This window comes from Agelaius phoeniceus, chromosome 1 (genome assembly GCF_051311805.1).
Source record: "Agelaius phoeniceus isolate bAgePho1 chromosome 1, bAgePho1.hap1, whole genome shotgun sequence".
NCBI classification, from domain to species: Eukaryota; Metazoa; Chordata; class Aves; order Passeriformes; family Icteridae; genus Agelaius; species Agelaius phoeniceus.
Window position 1 is genome coordinate 129,518,299 of NC_135265.1, and position 21,169 is coordinate 129,539,467.

The window sequence follows — 21,169 nt, forward strand, 5'->3', positions numbered from 1 at the left end:
CAAAACAGCTGTGCAGCAGCTGTGAGAGAAAACAATGAGAAAAAAGGCCATGAGAGAAAAGTCATTGCAGACATCAAGGTCAGGGAAGAAGTGGAGGAGGAGGACTGGCTGCAACTCCCTTTCCCCATGCCATGGAGTGCTTTGTGGAGAAGGAGACAGAAAAACCAGCGAAAAATGAGTGAATTTGAGCCTGGGAAAAAGAGAGGTAGGGGTAAGGGGGCTTCAGTTTTGGTTTTATTTCTCACTATTCTTTTATTTTATTAATTCCTAAAAAATTAATCTTCCTCAAGTTTGTTTTGCCCACAATGGTAACCACTGAGTGGCCCATAAACTTTTTCATCTTATTTCCTCCCCGAGTCCTGCTGAGGAGGGAAATGGAGAGAGCAAGTCTTTGGTGCTCAGTCAAGGTCAACCCACCACAAAGGTAAATGAAAAGGAAGGGGAAATGAAAAAAGTTCCAGTGATATCTACTGTTTCATACAATGAAAGAGTCAGTATGATACATAAATAACTTATCTATTTTCTTTAGAAAAACTTTTCCAGAATACCTTCAGTATTCACTAGAAAGACAGCTTTACTAAGTAGACTGAGGAATCTTTCCAAGTGAGTTGATGCACAGTATCCAATAATTGAAATAAACCAGAAGGCATGAAACTGCTCTAAGTGCCCACTACAGACAAGAAAAAAATCTCTGTTGTTAGTACCCAAAATTTGTGAGAAACTCACAAGCACTGTTGAAGAAGCAAATATTTAAGTTTGTATATAAGGAGAATTTATAACATGATCCAATACTTGCCTAGTAATTGACTCAGAACTACACTCTTGAGCTTAACTCATAAATAGAAAAAAACTTCTACCATACAAGTCTGACAAGAAAACCTTGGGAAAAAAAAGAGATATATATAATACATAAATCATTCTGAACAGAATGAATAGGAGTTTTCTATAGATAGCTGAAAAATAAACTTGAGAGTTTTGAACATTATCATTTACACTCCTAAAGCATACAGATCCCCAAATTTCATGGTAATGTGAATGGTTTTTCTCATTAGAAACTCTCATAGAGATAAACAGATGGAGGAGAAGTAAAATTAGTTTCATAAAGACTCTTAGCATAGTAAGTTACATTCCACTGCAAACAGGTTGTATAGAGTAATTATTAAAACACAGTGCATTACTTCTTCCAAATCCAAAACTGAAGAAAACATTAAAATTAAATGCACTTTAAGTTCTCTGTTTCTGAGAATTAGAAGGCAGAATAAAGATAAGTTCCTGGGCATAACAGACAGCCGGCTCACACTGATTAGCAATTTGGCCATTAATTTTTATTCTAAGATTAAAAAAGTGATAAATTGCACGATAAACTGGCATGTTTTGTTGGGATTTTTTCAGAATGGCTTTCAATTTTATCTGCCTTGTCAGCTTAGCCTGTCATCTTCAGTTTTCATAGCACTCAGCCCATAATAAAGAGAAAAAAACAAATAACTGTCTTTACTGGAATTTGGTTTTGTTCTCAGAGTATCAGGATGTGAACAGGTTCTCAGCTAAGTTAATTTCTGGTAACTGGAGATTTTTTGCACTATTTAAAGTGTTGCCATGAAACCATCAAGAAATTCTCCTTATAAATAATAGGATTTATCTCAATCCAAAAGTAAAACCCTTCAACTGGGCATTGATAATTCTAATAAAATAAATATCACTTCTGATATCTAGGAAATAAGAACTTTTAAATACTGTGCATACACTGAGACTTTACTTCCCAAAGCAGAACACAATCTTATGAAGTTATTGTTCCTTGGACAAACATAACTTATTAATTTTTGTTGTGCATTTGATTATGAACATAAATCTTCTAAACTGAAAAGAGTAATAGTCTTTCTAGTTCACCAGCTCTAACCTCATGAAAAACATTTCTGACATTATGCTGTTAATATCAAACTCCTAAGAGTTACACACACCTAACCAAAATCTAAAACCTACCAATTTGTAGGAAGTATTCATCACTGAGACTCTTTTACATATACTGCAAACTGACACTGGGAATCAAATACACTGATCTTTTATCACTGATTTAGCTCCGTTCTTCAGACTATGAGGTAAAAGAAAAAGGCATCTTGAGAGCCCACAACACTTGGTTTAAGGAATTATAGATGAGCTGCTCAAGTGACAGCAACATAATGGAGGGCATGATGATAAGGAAGCTGAAAAAGAGACAGCAAATATAAAAGCACAAGAAATAATACAGGAGATTTTACTCAATGAAAAGAATGCAGAAAGATTTTTAAAAATGGATTTTTCAAGATGTGAGTTGTTCTTTGAAACTTTTGCTATAAACTTCTATTTGAGAGATACTATGGAAGATTTGTGCATGAAATTGATTTGAGACCTCCTTTTCTGAGACGAGTAATGTCTCAGAAAAGGAGTAAAGTCTGTCCCTTACCAGTACTATTATACCCACACCTCCCAAGTTTTGCTAAGACATGACAGATGATACAGTCATTACCCTAAAGGGGTTGCAATTCCATATGTATGCAGGACATAACCTCTCATCTCAGTGACAACATAAAGCTAGTTTTTGTTATTATCAAGTTTGTTTAAAATTGTCATACCAAATTAAATTCCTACACCTTAAGTTCCTGATGTGTCCAACACAATAAGTTCCTATTATAGCTGAAACCCTAACAGTCATCCTCACTGAAATGCCATTCTCAGATTATATAGTTCTAGATTTTTTTAGTACTTCTTAATTTTTAGTCATGTTTTCTTATATTAAGATCATATGCGTCTTATACAAAATAAAGGGATACATATATTTATTTAAATGTAATTATAAAATCCTAAAACAGTCCAGGTTGGAAGTGATCTTGAAAGATCACCTGGTCCAACCTAAAATGAAAAGGGAATCTAGATGATATTACCTATCACCCTGTCCAGTTCTGTGTCCCGTATATCACAAAAAAAATCTGGGAGAAAAAAAGAAAATTCTTAATAACTGTAAATATCTTCAAAATCAGTGATAATCATTCCCCTCTTCACAACCCTGATGTAACCAGATATGGAACTTCCAATGGAGAATTAAAAACGTGATGCATATGCCTTTAGGGTGTAGGAATTTGGAAGAAAAAGAACAGTTGAAGAAGAGGAAGTACAGTCCAATACAGCAAAGCAACTACTGCTATGAAAGAAAAAATAAAGTTTAGACATTGAGAGATAGGTTTGAAGCTTAATAAAAATGGGCAATGTACAGCACTAAAGAAAAAGTCCTATACAATTCTAACTATTCATTCAGGTGTGTTCTGTATTGCATAAAAAGCGATAATTTAATAGTTCCATAGATGAAGGTGATGTAAATGTGGATTTGAGACTTTCCAAAGCATATTGATTTTCTTCATTAGCATATTATATTTCACACAAAATTCTACATTGCAGATTGTCAATAAATGGAGTTCATCATCTGTTCATAGACCAATTATGATCTCATAATTTTACGTATGTATAATAAAAAATGCGAAAAGAGAAATAAAAATCAACAGTCAAGAATCACAACAACCAGTATAACCACAGTTTCAGAGCCAAAATAGGCTGGCTCACCAACTGAAAAGCCAGAGAAGGGAACGTATTTTTAACCATAACAGCAGATGATGCCCAAGACTCTGAGAACACAGGATTTCACACCAGCTCTTTTTACTCACTGGCATGATCTATCATTCTAACTACAATTTTGGTTTACAGAATTTTGCATAAGATTTTTCTTTTTACAATGTTAATGAATGTTTGATATACTCCATCCTAAAAGTGAACAATTTTATAATATTTAATATTAAACACATGAAATTACTTACCCTATTGGTCTTGAAACTACAAGCTCTACTTGTGGCTCAGGTTTGGATTCTAAAATGATATTATACACCTCCTCAAAGGTAGCTCCTTGTAGTATCCTTCCATTCCATTCTAATACTTCATCACCTGTAAGTAATAACACCTTTCTTAGGAAGTTTGCTGTGGACAGCACTTACAACAACTATTTAACCCATTCTACTGTCAGTTTATTGGATTGTGAAACCTGTGTTATAGAACAAGTTTGGAGGCCTTCATGCAGGAAAAACCTGAGTATTAAAGGTTTTCTGCAGCTCAGCCTCAAACATGTAAAGTTCTGTGAAACAATAATATAATCAGTAGGAACCCTACTGACTTAGATGGTGCTCTTACTTGCTTTGGCAGCTGTGGCTTACAGAAATCCCAACATGCTCTTTAGAAAATTCATAACTAAAACATCATATCTCATCAACTTGGTTCAGATAGTTCATATGCTAATATTTCTTGAACATCCAGTGCAGCAATCTATGGTTTGCATGTTGGAACAGAAGCAGCTTCCTAGGCAAGGTGGTTCTGCTCATACCTTTTCATAGCCTGGTTTGCTCTAAACAAAATATACACCACAAAATGACTGGGGAGGACATCAACAGAATATTACTTTGAGTATAAAAATGAGAAAAAATATTAAAATATTTTTTGAACAGCATAAGAATATATCTTTTTATAAAAGCAACCATCTAGTAACAGTGTCAGGTCAAATTCTGCAGTATTTCATCACATCTATTCAATATAATTTCACATGTAATTAAACTTGTTCACTTGTTATCACCTTCAGAAAAGAAACTCAGCAGTATAGATCTGTAGTAGATACATACCTGGTCTAAGATGCCCCACTGTATCAGCTAAGCTTCCTTTTTTAACTTTGGTGATAAATGCGCAGAGTCGACCTGATTCAGTCATCTTTCCTCCTACTACCTGTTTCAAATAGGAAGTATTTTCACAGTATGAAAATTACTTTAGATTATTAAAATGTTCTGGCAATAGAAAGAATTCAGCTTTTTCCTTGGGTTTTATGCAGTCCAGGTAACACATATACACTTGGAAAAAACACCACAGAAGTTTGGCTATGGCAGGTAATTTTTCTAGCTATTCTGGCAATTTGTACAATTGAAAAAGAACGTAAATAGAGAATCCTAAAGCTTTTACTTTTTAGCAAATAAATGTATAGTATCTCATTGTATTATAAATTACCACCCAAAACAATATAAGTTATTGGTCATTTAATTGCTCACTTCGCTATTTTTTTAACTGGGAAAAGATATATTAATGTAACACAACTCAGGATGTTCACAGTAAGCAATGAAATTCCTTTGGCTTGGCAAGTCAGATGAAAACACTTGTCACACTGAAAGTCCAGACAGGACGTGGCTTTCTCTACAGGGAACTTCAACAGGTTTGACCTTAATATTTATCTTACTATCAGACTTACATGTCAGAATCAGTAATAACTGAATAATCTTCAAATTCTTGAAGTTTCTTACTGGTCTTCATACTGGGATTTAAAATTTGTAATACTAAATCCAGTTTAGTTTACTTTCAATATGTAAATACTTGAAAATTCAGGTCAGGGATAACTGTTGGAAATCACTCTTTCCAGATGTCTATTGAGATTAAAAAGTAGTTACTCTTGAATCTGAACTTAATGAATCTCACTGAAGAGTTCATCTTCATAATATGAGATTTGATAAATTTTAACACAGATTTTTAAACAAAAAGTGCTTCCTAATGGCACTGTTAATCTTTTCTCTTGCATTTTCTGACAAGACAAAAATAAACATTTAAAACTTGATGTTCAACTGGCTTCTCCATTGACTTCAAATAAAATTATTTATTAATTAAATAAAAATTTTAAATCTTTCCAAAACATGTTAGCATATGTAATACATAACCACACTGATTTAATCCTTACTCACAGGGTGTGACAATAACGTAATCTGTATACCTGAGGTGAAGTAAGAGTCATGCTAAAGGAGAACAGAAAATTTAAACTCCTTAATAATTTCTCGCAGCAATGATATGGAATCAAAATAAATACATGTCTGTTTCTTTCACTGTTTATAGTTTCTTCTCATTCTTGTACTAACATTTCTGGGACTGCAAATAATAGTATCACACAAAATTGAGATTAATATCTGAGCTAGAAATAATTAATAATGTATTTAAAGAGCACTGCATCATGAAAAAGATGTTAACACATAAAAAAGAGTACATTTTGTGATAAAAACCAAAAATATTAAACTATTTTCCATTTTTTGTTTTTAAAATGAGGCAAATCCAGCAATCAGAGGAGAGAAAAATTCAAAGAGGAAGTTCCATTGGCATACTCTGATCTGGACTGAAATGTCATTAACTCACAGATGGCCCCCAGGTCTTCAAGAGAGATGATTTTTTTTCATTTTCTTCTCTTTCTTGGGAAATAGAAGTTATACCATGGTGCAATGCTCCATACTGAACAAGACAGACAGGACTTGGCTTTCCTAGCAAAGGTGCAATTTGCACTTTGCTAAGAAGACGTCCTCAGAAAACATCTGAAAACATGTCTAGTCTTTCAGAAAGACAGTTTTTTAATTCTGCCAAGGACCCTACAAAATTACTCTAGGTAAATTAATATATTATGTCTATATTGTAATTTTGAGAATGATAAGGCATTATCAATATTGGTATGCATGCACTATATAGTATGAGAATACTTTAATTATAAAAGTAGCTAGTTTAACTGAGAGAGTTGTTAGTTTCAAAATTGCTCATGACCAACCTTCAATCCAAGCATTGCTCCTGAATCTCTAGGCACACTTCCATCTTTCAGTCGCTTATTTAACAAAATCCGACCGATGAGACGATCTCCATCTTTGGATGGTTGCCAAGTTACTGGATGCTATCATATGGTGTTAATGGAAAATACAGTGAATAGCATTTTAATGAAAAATATTTCAGTAATACTTTTCATTTGCTGATATATTTTAAAAATGCTATGAAAGTATTATGATTACACCAAAATTTAATATAAAAAATGACAGAAAATTGTGCTGGAAAATATTTATTTGGACATATCATACATCAAAATGGATATCTAATATTTAATACCATTATCTATTTTACTAAATCAAATTTGTAAACATCTAGAATGATCTTTCAATCTTGACTTGACAGATATAGACAAATACTCATAGTTATCTACACACAATGAGATTTACACCGGAGTATTGAGAGAAACTTTGCTAAAAGTCTAGTATAAGAATAATACTGGAAAAGAAGTTTAACTTAAACTGAAAGTTTGATATTAGAAATATCTTATTTTTCCACTCCTTCAAACATTTCAATTTTTATCCAAGACTAACAAATATTTTTAGTGTTTTACTTTCTCTCAGTAGTAGTACATTCAAATTTAAAAATACTGGTAAAAGGTATATTCATTAATTAATTTTAATATTCTGTTTCTTTCTTGGAATAATTAATTCACACATGAAGCACAGTTTCAGTGAGCATTATTATTCCATTACTATACATGGGCACAGTTATACTTGTCTATTGGCCTAATTAATGAATTGTTCAGATTTTCTTTTGTGTAATCATAGTACTTTCTCACAGAAAAATATTATTTCATGCTCTATTTCATGCAAAATTAGCAGGCACAGATAAATCTGCTCCCATTACAACTATTAACTCTAAAAAGATTTATCATAATCTCCACCAAACAGAAAGCAAAAATAAAAAATACCAAAGCAGATGGCAAAGTCTTTAATTCTGCACAGTACTGCACAAAAATTACATGGCAACAAAACAAATGAACAACTATGACAGTGAAAGGGAAAAAAGAAAAACAACTTTTCTGTGCAGAGAGACCCAATTTTCTCCCTTTTTCACCTGGGGTTTAAACTATTAATTTAATTTCAGCCCCAGGAGTTTGGAAATAGTAAATCAAATAAGCCAATTGGTAGAATCCTTATTGTTAATTACTTTGTTCTTGAAGGTAATATCAAGATATGCTAATTTGCAACCATAAGAACAACATTCCTTTATGCCTCTCAATTTTTTTTCTTAGGCTGCCAAACAGTAAAAGCTGCAAGCATGCAAAGACTTTTCATTTGTTTTTCTTTTCTGCACCTTAAGAAATGCTATATTGCCTCTAGAAACACCCTATCTTTTATTTTATGCACTATTTTAATGAGTGACAGAGAGCAAACAAAGACCAAATGAGCAGGTTAAAATGCAGGCTCCATAATCTCAGTACCTTCTCACTATGGCTATGTTCCTCGTTTAGAGTGGTGCTACTACACGTATCTACCCCAGAGTCTTTTATCTGAGGCTCAGACCATTCCAAGTCCTCTTCCAAGGAGTGGCCACCAAAGCACACCATTTTCTTTTGCCTCTCGGATAAGGTGTTAGAATCCGACAAAACTGCCTGCTCACTAGTTTTTCTTTTTCCCCTTTGACTGTCCCCTATAGGTGTGGGATAAAAAAGGATACAAAAAAAGAAAACATGCAAAGGTGTAAATAAAACCAAGGAAATGTAAAATGACAAAGGCAACTAAATGGTAAGGCTCCACATGTCTCACCAAAGACATTGGGGATGCCTCACTGCTATGCCAAGATGTATGGTCCAACCAGTTGTAATCCATGTCTCCTGCGAGAATCAGACAGACAAGATAGTGCAGTAAAGGAAAGGTGAAAGAAGGACAAACAAAGATACAGTAAAATTGTAAAGACTTCTGATTATCCTATCTGATTCATAACCTCTGCCAGGAGGACTTGCAAAGGGCTTCCAAGAAAAAGTTAAGGCTTCAACAACAGAGTACATGGAATATGAAAAACAGTGAGGAAGGAGATACATTTGTGTGTGTTGATGTGTGCAAAGAATTATGTACAGAGCAAAGCATCCTTGCGCCAGCTTTATTAACTGTCCCTACAAAATTATAAAATTAAAAGGCAAATTGTATTTCTAATAGAATATCCAGAAGGGAAAGCATTTTAATACAGAATGTCTTAAGGAACATATTTCTTTGCTTTTCTAACACAAATTAGTATTTATTCTAATCGCATCAATAAAATAATTAAAACAATGGCACACTGCATTCATTTTGCAGTAGATGATGTTAAGGAAGGTTAAAAATAAAAATCTAGAAACTATATTGAGAATAAAAAGCATATTAACTTTGCTTTGTCTACTGGTCAAATATTAGGATGAATTCTAGTAAGTGCAGGTACCCCACAAAAGGGAGTGTTTAGGGTTTTGACAAAACAAATATTTCATAGAATCAGAATTTAACCTCCATGGCAGACGCACAGTAGAAAGAAAAGTTTGAAAAACAGTTTAAGAAGAGATCTAAATTAATGCTGCTGTCCAAAGAATTGGGGAATGACTCCTGTATTTTAATAAAACATTCTCTTTTATGTCGGTACTTTAAACTGTAAATTATGCCCACACATTCTGCACTATTATGTTTATCTCTTTTTTTTCTCTCACCATTGTTACTACATGTAATATGAAAAATATTTTGTTACTGAATGTTGCATAATATTGTTATATTACTATGTGCAGGAAACAAATGTCTAATTTTCTATCAAATTTGACCAAACTAAAGCAAAGTAGTTCAGGGTGCCTTAATACAGATCTCAAAAAACATTTTTCTCTTTCTGTTACTTCAGATCCTGCTTCAACATCACTCAGCCTGTTCCTCCGGAACTACATCAGTAGGGTGGTGAAATGTAACTAACAAGTCTTAGCAATGTCTTAACACTTGTCTAGAAAACTTTACAGAAAGGATGTGAAGATACAGCCCCATAAAACTACAAAAAACAAAAGAGGCTTTAGTAAAGTAAAACATTCTCCTTGGAGAGGTATCACAGAATTAACTAGGTTGGAAAAGCCCTTGGAGCTCATCAAGTCCAACTTAGTATATTGTATATGTACAATGAGAAATACAATTTTTCAATTGTTGCCTCCAAAAATAGAGACTTGCATATGCTGTATGGAAAAAAAAAATCAAGTCTCGTTTTCATTTTAAAGAAGGACATATTCAAAATACAAAGGCTTTGTTTTCAAAAAGATACTTTGGACTTGGTCCCTTACACATTGCAGAAATCTTGTAGCATATTAAATAGCCTTTTCTTTCATAAAAACAATGATAAAGTAACTTCATAGAATTATTTTGAGGCATCAAATAATTCATATTTTCTAAATAATAAATAGGCTGTAAATCTATTAACTAAGTTTCTTGACTCTTGAAAGGAACATAGCATTTAAAAATGGGAAATTTTTACCAAAACTGCTTTGCCATGAATGTTAACATCTTGCCTGTATTACAGATTAAAGTGTGGTTATCTTGCCAAAGGGGAAAGAAATACTGTTTTGAAAGCTAGTAATATTTTGCTAAAGCTACTTCTGCAATGGAATTTCCAGCGCTACTTTTGCCTCCAGACATTGCTTCAAGGGGTACTGAGTGAAATCATCAGTGAGGTCATGAAGATCCAGCCCTTACTCACAAATATACATTTAGAGATATCCAGAGGATAGCAAGAGTTCCAGCTTACCTATTGCCTGTTTTACAAATTCCCTGGGGCCTTTAAGCATTAGTCCCAGGCTCATCTGCTGGTATAGCTGGTTTCAGCTTATTCCATGTCCTGTTACCCTTTTATTACTGTATGGTGCATCCACAAACAGTATGTGTCCCAGATTAGATTCAGTCATTTTGCAAAAATAGTTACTCTTCATCAAATGATAAGCCCTGGAGCTAAAGCTGCACAGAGGAACACTTGCAAAACTGAGCCTGTTACCTGATAAAAGCACTCCCTCTTCTAGCTCTACCATTTTCTCTTCCTCTTTTCAAACTAGATGTAGAAGGCTTTTTTTATTGTAGTTGTGTCTCACAGTAAATACTAAATAATTGGCATTTATAAAATGAAAAATTAAAATAAGCAACAACTCCATCCAAATACTGTTTTGGTTTTATCCGTGTAAAATATGCAGTTACCTGTTTCCAAAAATTATCATATAAATTAGAAGTTGTAAAGCTATTGTAGATCTTATAGATTTTCCCCTTAATACTGTATTAATTGATCTAAATAACAGGCATAAATACTATGCAAGTTAAGAAAAGGATGATTGTCTGGAAGCCCTGTAGTGTATTACATTTCTATGACAGACACGTATGGCTTAGTATACCTACAACTTTTTGAAGTAAAACTAATAGCTTGATAAAGTCACTGGACATCAGTTTTTCAATGGAAGTTCTAGAAATATTAAAATCTTGACAAGGGAAATGATTTTCAAAATCTTGTAAAATTTAAAGTAATATATGTAGAACACATAGGTCTTTGCATACAAGAAAAAAACTGTAAGTAAATAAACAAACAAAAAAAAGTTAAAACATGATCTTTTGTAACATAGACACCATAGTTGTAACTCTGAGTACCAGAGTTTGCTGCTCTCTTAGAAATTAATCATCATTAATAATCATAATTAATATTAAAAATACATTTCCTGCTCTCTTAGAAATTAATCATCCACTATAGAAAATACTTTATTATTGAGAATATATACATTTTGGGTATGCAGCAGAAATTATACAGGAAAAAATGTCATTTCATTGATAAATTAAAAAGGATATAATATCAAAATCATGATTCATGGAAAAGGGACCTAATACATTACTAAGGAAGACACAGTCCTAGTTTATGCCATTATAACAATATTCGAATGCTTTTTGAGTTCAGGAGTACAGCTGGATATAGGAAAGGACATATGTGAGGTCTGCTCTTATTAATGTCAATGAGTTCTATGTGTATATGGAAAGCTTCCATGGACTAATCAGGTTGGGAGAACCACAACATCAGTAACCTTGCCCTTCTGGAGAATCAAGGTTAAGCTGAAGCCTTTGCAATCTTACTGGTATTCAGTGTGCTTTTCTTATTTTCTCTTTACAAAGCCAAATAGGCAGAGGAAACTATGTTTTTCTTCTACATTCAGGACCCCCCAGCAATAGGACCTTCCTGTAGCAATGGGAACTTAGAATTTTAGAGTATATTTTAAAAGAATTTTGGTCAGTTTCTGGTTTTTGTTTACTATAATGACTTTCCCACACAGAAATACCATAATTGAGTATTTTTTTATAAAGCATTAAGGAATTTGTATCTAACATACATCTCCTAACTGCTCAGCTCCCAGTGCAACCTTGTACCAGAAGGTCTCTGGAGTGAAGTAAAAAGTGAATACAGCTATTAAGAACTTCCATTTAAGCAGGTTACTTTCTGTGTTTGCAATACTATCCATCCAGACTGCCACACAGTGGGTGACTCCAAAGAGGAGCTACACAGCTAGAACTGCCTGGAGGTGATTATATGAGTGCTTAAACAATTGCTTTGTCAGCTCTGGACATTTCAGGGACATTGTAGCTTTTGGTGCAGGAGCAAATGTAAAGCTGCCTGTCACACAGCTGACTGTAAAGCACAGAAATATTTTCCAACACAGTCACTGATGAAGTCTGAGTGCTGATTAAAAAAAGAAGCACCTTCCTGCAGGGCTTGCAGCAGGCTTTGAAAATTCCTACCATGCATTTCAACATTTCTTCTTGGAAAACTATTATTTCTCTGGATTTGTCAACTTTCAACCTGGAACAGCCTAGGAAAATGTCTGAAGGATCTGATCCTACCAAAGGAAAAAAAGAGAAGCTGTTCTTTAGGTAAAGGATATGAAGTATATTTTGACTTTTAATAAGTGAAATACAGAGAAATACAGCAATTAGGAGAAAATTGTATAAATCTCCATTAGTGAATAGCAGAGTGCCACATTCCACAAGGCAGGTGAGAGAAAAGACTGAGGGAGGTGGGGGCAGGTAACAGTGCATACCCCTGTGACAAGAATGATGACATTGACACCATACAACTATTGAATAGAGACACTGCTAGCAAAGAAATGTCTCTGGACCTCATGGGCTAGTCACTGAGAACTTAGTAATATCCTGAATTTCTTTTTTTTTTTTTTTGTTTTTGTTTTAAGGGATACTGTTCAGGGGAAGATCTTACTAAGAGATTTTACTTGAAGAACCTGGTTTACCCTCAAAAACTATGTAGCCCTTTTTTCAACTACTACAAGAACTGCTTAACAGAAAAGATATTACTCTTGATGTAAAGATTACCTAATGTAAAGGTGAAAGGGTTTCAGCAGGTCTAATTCGTTCTGCTTCTTTTTCTGAAACTGACACTTAGGATCACTATTAATAGAAGAATATTTACTGGAAGTATTTTTTTTAATTATGTTTTGCTAGAAGGATTTAAATTGCTTTCTTCAAAATTACATATTCTAAAACAAAATTATGCTCAGTCTGTTCATTAAACATATTTTGATAAATGTTTTACCCTGGAATAAATTGAAAGAAAGCACATCAGCATGGCAAATATACTTGGTCACAGCTCAGTACACAAGCTGGATGACCTTATACACTTACAACTATGTCTCTCATACGACACCTAAAGTGTGACACTGTATGCCACACCCTGACCTCTATCATATGATTCAGTACACAAACTTAATCAACAAGAAAATGGACAGGTACAGTTTAGTTATATGGGAGACAGCCAGACATTTTATACTGTGGTTGCAGTCTACCACAGCCAATTTGTTTTCTAATTAGGATTCAAGCTTTTCAGGTTTGCACACCTTTGTTATATATTCCCTGCTACTCTAATAAGATCAGGGAAGACTAAAACTAATTAAGTATAATATCCTATGGGTTTCTCTCTTGCTTGATTATCTTTAAGACTTTATCTTAGGAAGATGCTTATTTCAAATTATGCTTTTGACCCTACTTATAGCATTTTCACTTTTTCCCTTCTTCCTTCTGCTGTTAAGAAATTTAGAACCTGTACCTGAAAAAAGGAAGTTCTTTTGGCAGAATGCAAAGGAAAACACACATTGAAAAATTTCAATAAGACAGTATTTTTGGATCATGCCCAGTGGTAAGTAATCAAATGCAATTTATTACTCTTTCATTATTATTTTTAAAATACTTCTTTTTCTTCCCTATTCGCATCCACAAAGACCACATATGTATTCCTGGGCTGACCTCACACATCTTCCCTGATTGTGTGTTATAACCATGCATCCTTTCACCTTAGGGTTGCAACTGCCAGCTTGATCACAAGTTCTTCACCATCTCAGGCCTGCAACCAGTATCAGCAATACCAGCTTGCCCACATCTGAATAAGGGACTCATATAAAGAGGAAACAATGCAGGGGAGAATAATCCTATTAAAGAATCTCATATCTGGCTCTTGTTTCAGCATCTTAGAGCTGTATAATACTGTGAAAATGTTCTCATCAGCTAAAACCAGATAGCCTATTTAGGTGTTCCCAATGAGCCCAACCTTTTTCACAGACTAGTCTGCTGAAAGTCAACAAGTTCTTGGATATAATGCACAGAGGAATTATTTGGTGTCTAGAAGGTGAGGAAAACCCCTGTATTTCCTGAATCACTGAAATCCTGATTCAGAAAAATAAGCCATCTTGACAACTGCTAAGGAAGCACAGAATCCAACGTTTCTTTGATGTGTTGGAACTGCTGCACAACTGGGAACCAAACCACACATGCACAAGAAATTCTGTCCTCAGACTTTGAAACCAGTCCAGGCAAATTCAACTGTTTTGCTGCCAACAGGAAGGCAACAGTAAAACCTGACAAGCCAGTTGGAAACAAGCCTTATAGCCCCCTGGAAGTGAAGACAGTTCATAATTGGAACACTTTGAAAATTTGTGAGAAACAGCTGCAAAATTTAGGAAACAGGTTTGGGGTTTTGTGTGCTCTCAGTACCTATTTCCATTAGACTTTTCATTACCATTTTATATACACTCACTGAAGAAGGCTTAGTTAAACTGAAGAAATAAGTAGCTTGATGAAAACTCTATTTAGCATTAGTAGACCTATTTGCTTATGCAATTCACTTCATGCTGGCTTACCCTATACCCAGCTTTCTGCAGATATACACTTTTCTACATCCTGAAGTTGTGACTGTGCCAAAATTACTGTCAGAGTAGCTCCAACAAGGCTGCCTGGCATCTCCAAGTCTCAAGGCCATAGGATTTAATTCACATGAACTGAATCCTAAATGTGACCCTATTTCTATTTGGACAGAAATAAGCTCTCTACCTTTGAGAACCAGTGTATAACCAGGTGCATTTTCATTCCTTTTAGTAATGGACATATGTTGACAGGGAGCCTATAAATATGTTTTCTATATGCATAGTTTCTTCTAATACTTATTAACAAAAGAAAAAAGAAACCAACAAAAAAAAAAACCCTCCCCTATATTGTGTCCTTATTTACTTTCAATCTTTACTGCTTTGATGCCAACACTAATTACTACAGAAAATAACCCCAAGCTACTTTGAATCAGTATATCTTAATTAATAAGTAAGCTTCAAATTTGCAAAATTAAGACAACAGGAGACCAAGAAAAACAGCAAAGGAATGGATCCTTCATGAGGCACAATATCAAATTCACAAATAAGGACATGGACTTAACATGCCAGTTGTACTCATGACAGAGCTGTACTGTCATAAGTACAACTGGCATGCTAAGAGTTCATCAAGAGAACTATCAACCATAAGTAAAGCTGAAATAGTGAACATGTCAAGCAGAAAAGTCTTCTTAGCTCAGGTTTAAAGAAACATAAATATATTTATTCATAACAGTTTCCTATCTTTTATCCCATGTAGAGTTAATCCTAATGAAAGGAGACATTACTAACCTAGAGATGGCTCCTTTCATAGGCACATCATTATCTAGAATCAATTTCCATCACCAGCCCAGCAGCCACCCATGTATCATGACTGAGGACAACCCAGTTCTTTCATTGATCACATCTTTTTCCTTTCTCTCCACTACTTCCAGTCAAGATCGCTGACATCTTGCTACCAAAAAGTGATATTAAGAATTACTTATTTTGTGATTTTTCAGTAAGAGATAAACAATATAAAAATAACCTATATAATGCTTTTTATCTAATAGAAAAATTCATCATCAACAACAATAATAATAAATTAAAAATATAAAAACTTTTACATTTTTGAGATGAAACAGTTTTCTAAAATAATCAAACCAGTATCTAAGTTCCAGATACCGGCTGCTTTTTTCTGTTCAGTTCTTAGATTTTGTTTGGGATGAAAATACATTTTTCTTTTACCCTTGGACATGGCTGTTATCCCACAAGGACAGCTGAAGGAAAGGACTAATGCAAAAAAGGTCCAGTTCATGTTTTTAAGCATAGCATTATTTCTTACAAACTCTCAGTGGGTACAGAACACTCTAAATTCACTCTAAATGTCTTGATAACTGATGAGGAAATGCACATTTCAGAATAGAAATAAAAATAACCTTTAAAACAATCCTCTGTATTACATACTTGAACAACTAGTATTTCAATAGTAAATCATCATTCAGTAGTTAAACTGATTAATTTTCTTGTCTGTAAATCTCAGTTTACATTATGCAGAAAGACATGGGCAAATCTCATAATTCTACCTAACAATCAAGAGGGAAGTAAAACTACTGTGGCAAGTGTCACCTTTTACACTGTGCATAACAAAGAAATACAGCATTTTTTTACAAGTCATAGCAGTTTTTTGGTTTTGTTTTTCTTTAAACCTGACCTAACATTTCTCACATGGAGTACAAATAACTTTCTGGTTGTCTAAACAAATATAATTTTTAACCTGCTAGCTTCTCAAAACTAAACTGCAGGAGACACAACATACATTCACTTTACTTTTAAAATTGTTTGCTTTAAGACACAAGAGCTTAATAGCAGGTGTAAGTCCAAAGCATCATCCATCCCTGGCAGCACACATGCCATAAATGATCTAGAAATATGCAGTGCATCTGCTGATTCAGTTAGTTGTACTGGAAGCAAAAATAAAAACAGTGCAAGAGGCTCTTTCATCACCTTGACACTGCAATAAAAGCCTTTGTAAACTAGTAATTGGATCATTAATTATTGATCCCCCTTTTAGCAGTCATGATTAAGAAAGTAATTTGGTATATGTAAAAACACCTTTTGTTTTGAGCTTGCTTACATGTTATTTTTGTCAAACCATCTTCTTTGAAGGAAATTAATTACCCCTTTAAAGATGAAGAGAAATCTGAAAATGAAACTCCAGTAGATCCCAGAAGTAAAAATCATATCCAACTGTCTTACTTAGTTTCATACCTTCTGTGCATAGGCTTGACAGTGTGATACTGTATAATCAAATTAGTTTAGAGCAATGATCTGTTACACCTGGGTTACAGCTTAAAGAAAAGATGTGCAAAAATAAAATAGCAATGATGGTGGTTGTTTTTTAAGACACTTAAGCACAATGAAGGTTATTTTGCTCATGTACACACATTTATACATACATGCAGGAAAATTCCCATACACATTACACTAAGAGGAAGGGCAGGTTGAAAAATTAAATATTCAGTAGGTAAGGGTGGTACAAGACTTAGCTTGCCATGAAGCATTTATTTAGTCCCTATACAAATGTATTTACATATAATATTTCATAATACTATGGTAAAGTCCCCCATCCTCACAATGGATCTCCTGTGCACAGAAAGAAAGGTGTAACCTAAATAAGGAACTAGTTCATATCATTGTTTCTTCAGTTAATGACCCCTTTCATTAGTTACCGAACATAATCTAAACGCAAAATTATTTGTCTCCTGAGAGCTCTGGTGCTGTGAGAATAGAGTCAGGGTTAAATTCAAGGAATTGTTCTTTGTGGACTGTCTGCATAATGAAATGAGCAAGATGCTACAATTAACCTCTTAAAATGAGCTGCTGACATACAGATGTACCATCAAACACTTTGAAATATTCCAAACAACTTTCAGTGCCAAACATGAGAAATATGGGGCTTGAATTTTTTTTTATATTTTCTCAGATTTTAGTTCTGCCTTTTCCCTGCTCTATTATACCTATTCTTAGAAAATGTCAAGAATTTATACAAATCTACTCACAAACTGAGCAGTAAATTTTATTATATGATTAAAACAAACAGAAAAAAAATCATATTCCCAACATTTATCCAAGACTGCTCATGTCTATGTATACAAGCTGGACGGAAACCTCCTTCAAACAGAAATTCCCTAAGACTGTATTTCAAAGAAAACCAAAATGGTTTAAAAATGTTTTAGAGATTTAAGGGTAAGATTGTTAAAGTAATAAATAGAGAGATACAGATGCAATTTGCATTTTAAATTAATTTAGAATCCTAATGAAAAAGGTGTATTTTTTCATTGTAATTTGCACTGACTTCATTATTTCAGAAGAATATAGAACAATGGAAGAAGTGTCCACAGAAGAATAGGGGATGTTAGCTCTGCAATTATTTCATTTCGCTGAATACATAAAGAAGCACATTGCTCAGGGACCTTTCAACAGTCAACAAGAACTACACTCATAATTATAGCCTTTATGGTAGCTGAAGCTGTAATAAAAGTTACATAAGGGATTTAATCTCAGTCTCTTGTTTTTCTATGATCACAATTACCCAAAAATATATCTCCTGAGGCTAAATATTTCCAGAACGAGTTTAAGTAAAAGGTCAGTATTTTCCACTACTTTTGAAGGAAAATTCCCTCACATCCTCTACTTGTTCATGTTTAAATTTCTGGAAATTTGTGATAAGAGAAGAAAACCATCAGGGTTTTCAGATGCATCATCAGATGCAAAACCATCAGGGAATTCTGCCTCATAAATTGGACCAGACCCTGCACTATGAAGGCTCTGATTGCTCAAAGTAGTTCTTCAGACAATGTAATTTGTCTGGGTCACACAGAGGTTTTCAGAAGGAATCACACTGGGTAGCAGAGGGTGGACCAGCCTTCTCCTGGTCGGTAGAAGAGCTACATCACAAAATAGAAGGGGCATAATTGTGATGTAAACACAGAGGCTACTGCTTAAAGGGAGGTCAGTAACTTATTCTAGTTACAAATGTATTTAGGACAACAAAGCAATATACTTCAAAAGGCTTCAGCTGACTTCAGACAGAGTTGAGTAAGACACTTGTAGTTCAGCCAGTTTCAAGCCATCCTCTCCCTTGCTTCATTTGCTCATTTTCTTAGGTACGCACCTTACTTGACCATATAATTTATCCAGATTAACAGAACTCTTCAGACCAAAGTTTTACATTTGCCTGGTGACTGTCCAGTTCAATTTCATTTTCAGATAAACTGCTAGCAAACTAACCTGCTACTGCCTAAAGAAGACTAACAGAAAAGGCATCATGTTATCTCCATAATTTGTCCAAAGTCTTATGCACTTCACTCATGAACTACTTATTTATCTCTATGCAGTATGAAGCTGAAAGTCCTTAACAAGGAAACATAGAAAGAAATATGAAAATCACATGTAAACATTTTTGACTGATTGGAGGATTTTGGTTTTTTTTTAAATTTTAAATTAAAGAGGCTGCCTCTTTTCATTATGCATTCTTAATATGAATGAATATAACACTCAGATGTGGCACAGACAGCTGGCACAGGTGTCAACACAATAACCTTACCAGCTATGGCCATCTAACTGTTAAACAACAAAAGGATCATTCCCCTGATTTAAATCTGGCAGTGAACACTTGAAAATGCCTCCATTAGACCCTTGGAAGACTGCTCAGCAAATTTTTCTTGGAGTTCCAAAACATTTTTCTGCCTCTGTCTGCTCAGCACAGACGAAATTGCATAGAGCATCTTCACTGTACTGGAAGAACTGCAGTCTTGTCACAGTGAAGGTTTTATAAAAATGCAGAGCATGAATAAGCTATAATAAATTTATTATGATTAGACTATGGTATTACCTAAATCTGCCATTTTTTAAAAGTCTGTGATAATATTTTACCTATTTTATAGTGATTAGAAATAATTTTAGCTGTCAGTATCTTTCTGTTGCTGCTTATTATCATGCAAGTAAATTTGGACTATTCATATCTATCAAAAGAAAATAAAATTTTACTCAAATGAAATTTTGATTAGTAATACTGAAAATGTACAAATAGTGACACCATTAACATTTATTATTTTACATTTTATAATGGACTATGATTTGTAATTAATTCCCTTTCTCGAATTTGTTGAAATAAGGAGATACCACAGGTCTTTGCAAATGTAGAATTGGCTATGCTCACAGCTATACACTGTATACAACACAACTAAATGACTTTTTAGGGTGACATTGCTGTCCTGCTTTTCCTTTTTTTTTTTTTAGATCATATTCTGTCAAATCTGATAAAGAACTGGAAAGTATGATATGCTTTGGGAATAACAACTTTGGCAAACTACTCATCTCAATGTAAACAGTTACAGATTTTGACTGCTTCTCTGCCACAAGTCAGCATCTTTTCTTTTTTATTCTTGATTTCAAATGAGATCTTATGCCATAAAAAATGGCATTTCATAGAATCTACATTTCATAGAATCATAGAATTATTTGGATGGGAAGATTCTCTAGTTCCAACATTCAACTTCATAAATGACTGTGTTATTAGGATGTTTCTTGGAATTTTCTTCTTTGCTTGTTTTGCAACATCCTTTCTTTTATAAGGAAAATATAATAAGGAATTTGTTATTTCTTCAAGTAAAGTCAGAAGCAACAAAATTTTACAATAAAAAAAATCCTATTTCCCAACTTCATATATTTCCAAGTATTAAAGTGTTCCAATAGGGGGAAAGTAAAACTTCACAGCACTTTGTCTTTCATTTCAGCTACTGCACATCCCAAGAACTTAGTAGGAGATTTGTGCAATCCTAGAGCAAGACAATTTTGGATACAATTTTACTCAGCTACTTGTCTCAACCTGCATCAAACCAGTACAATGCTATAGTCTTCTCACTGGCAGCTGCTGCTTTCATACTTCATTCTTTTGTGTCCCTGAACATGACAGGGAAGCATTCCAGGTGACACCTTAGAGTAAGCCATAGCTTATGAGTTACCAATCCACAGTGTAACAGAAGACCTACATGACCACTGACCTCGTCCTGACAGCTTGGGGACACTGAGGAATGGGAGCCCTGTCATCTAAGACAGGCATAATAAAATAGTTGACTCTGCAAGATTCATGCACTTTTTAGCTTCCATGGAAGCTGTCTACTCCAGCAACAAACACTCTAGAGCTGTTGTGTAACCAGCAAATGGGGCATGGTGGATGTCAGGACTGCATTTCTTTCCCTGGTTTAAAGGCACCCATCAGGAGGATGAGCGGGCAGACGGCACAAGGAGGCACCAGTGTGGGTTGTCCTTCCTCAAACGCTGTGTAACAAAGGCAGA

At 34.2% G+C, this 21,169-nt stretch overlaps 1 protein-coding gene across 50 annotated transcripts in view; it reads right to left on the reverse strand.

Annotated features, from left to right (window-relative positions):
• RIMS2 (regulating synaptic membrane exocytosis 2) overlaps nt 1–21,169 on the reverse strand; it is a 445,801-nt gene that overhangs the window by 206,305 nt on the left and 218,327 nt on the right. For 35 of the 50 annotated variants that reach the window (XM_054627864.2, XM_077187200.1, XM_077187269.1 and 32 more), the window contains 4 exons: nt 8,108–8,316; nt 6,632–6,751; nt 4,692–4,791; nt 3,843–3,966 (listed from right to left, as the gene is read on the reverse strand). In XM_054627864.2, the coding sequence (XP_054483839.1) occupies nt 3,843–3,966; nt 4,692–4,791; nt 6,632–6,751; nt 8,108–8,316 (553 nt within the window). Of the gene's footprint in view, nt 1–3,842; nt 3,967–4,691; nt 4,792–6,631; nt 6,752–8,107; nt 8,317–8,432; nt 8,501–21,169 lie in introns of all 50 variants that reach the window. The other 15 variants (XM_077187274.1, XM_077187231.1, XM_077187273.1 and 12 more) reach the window with 1 other exon arrangement.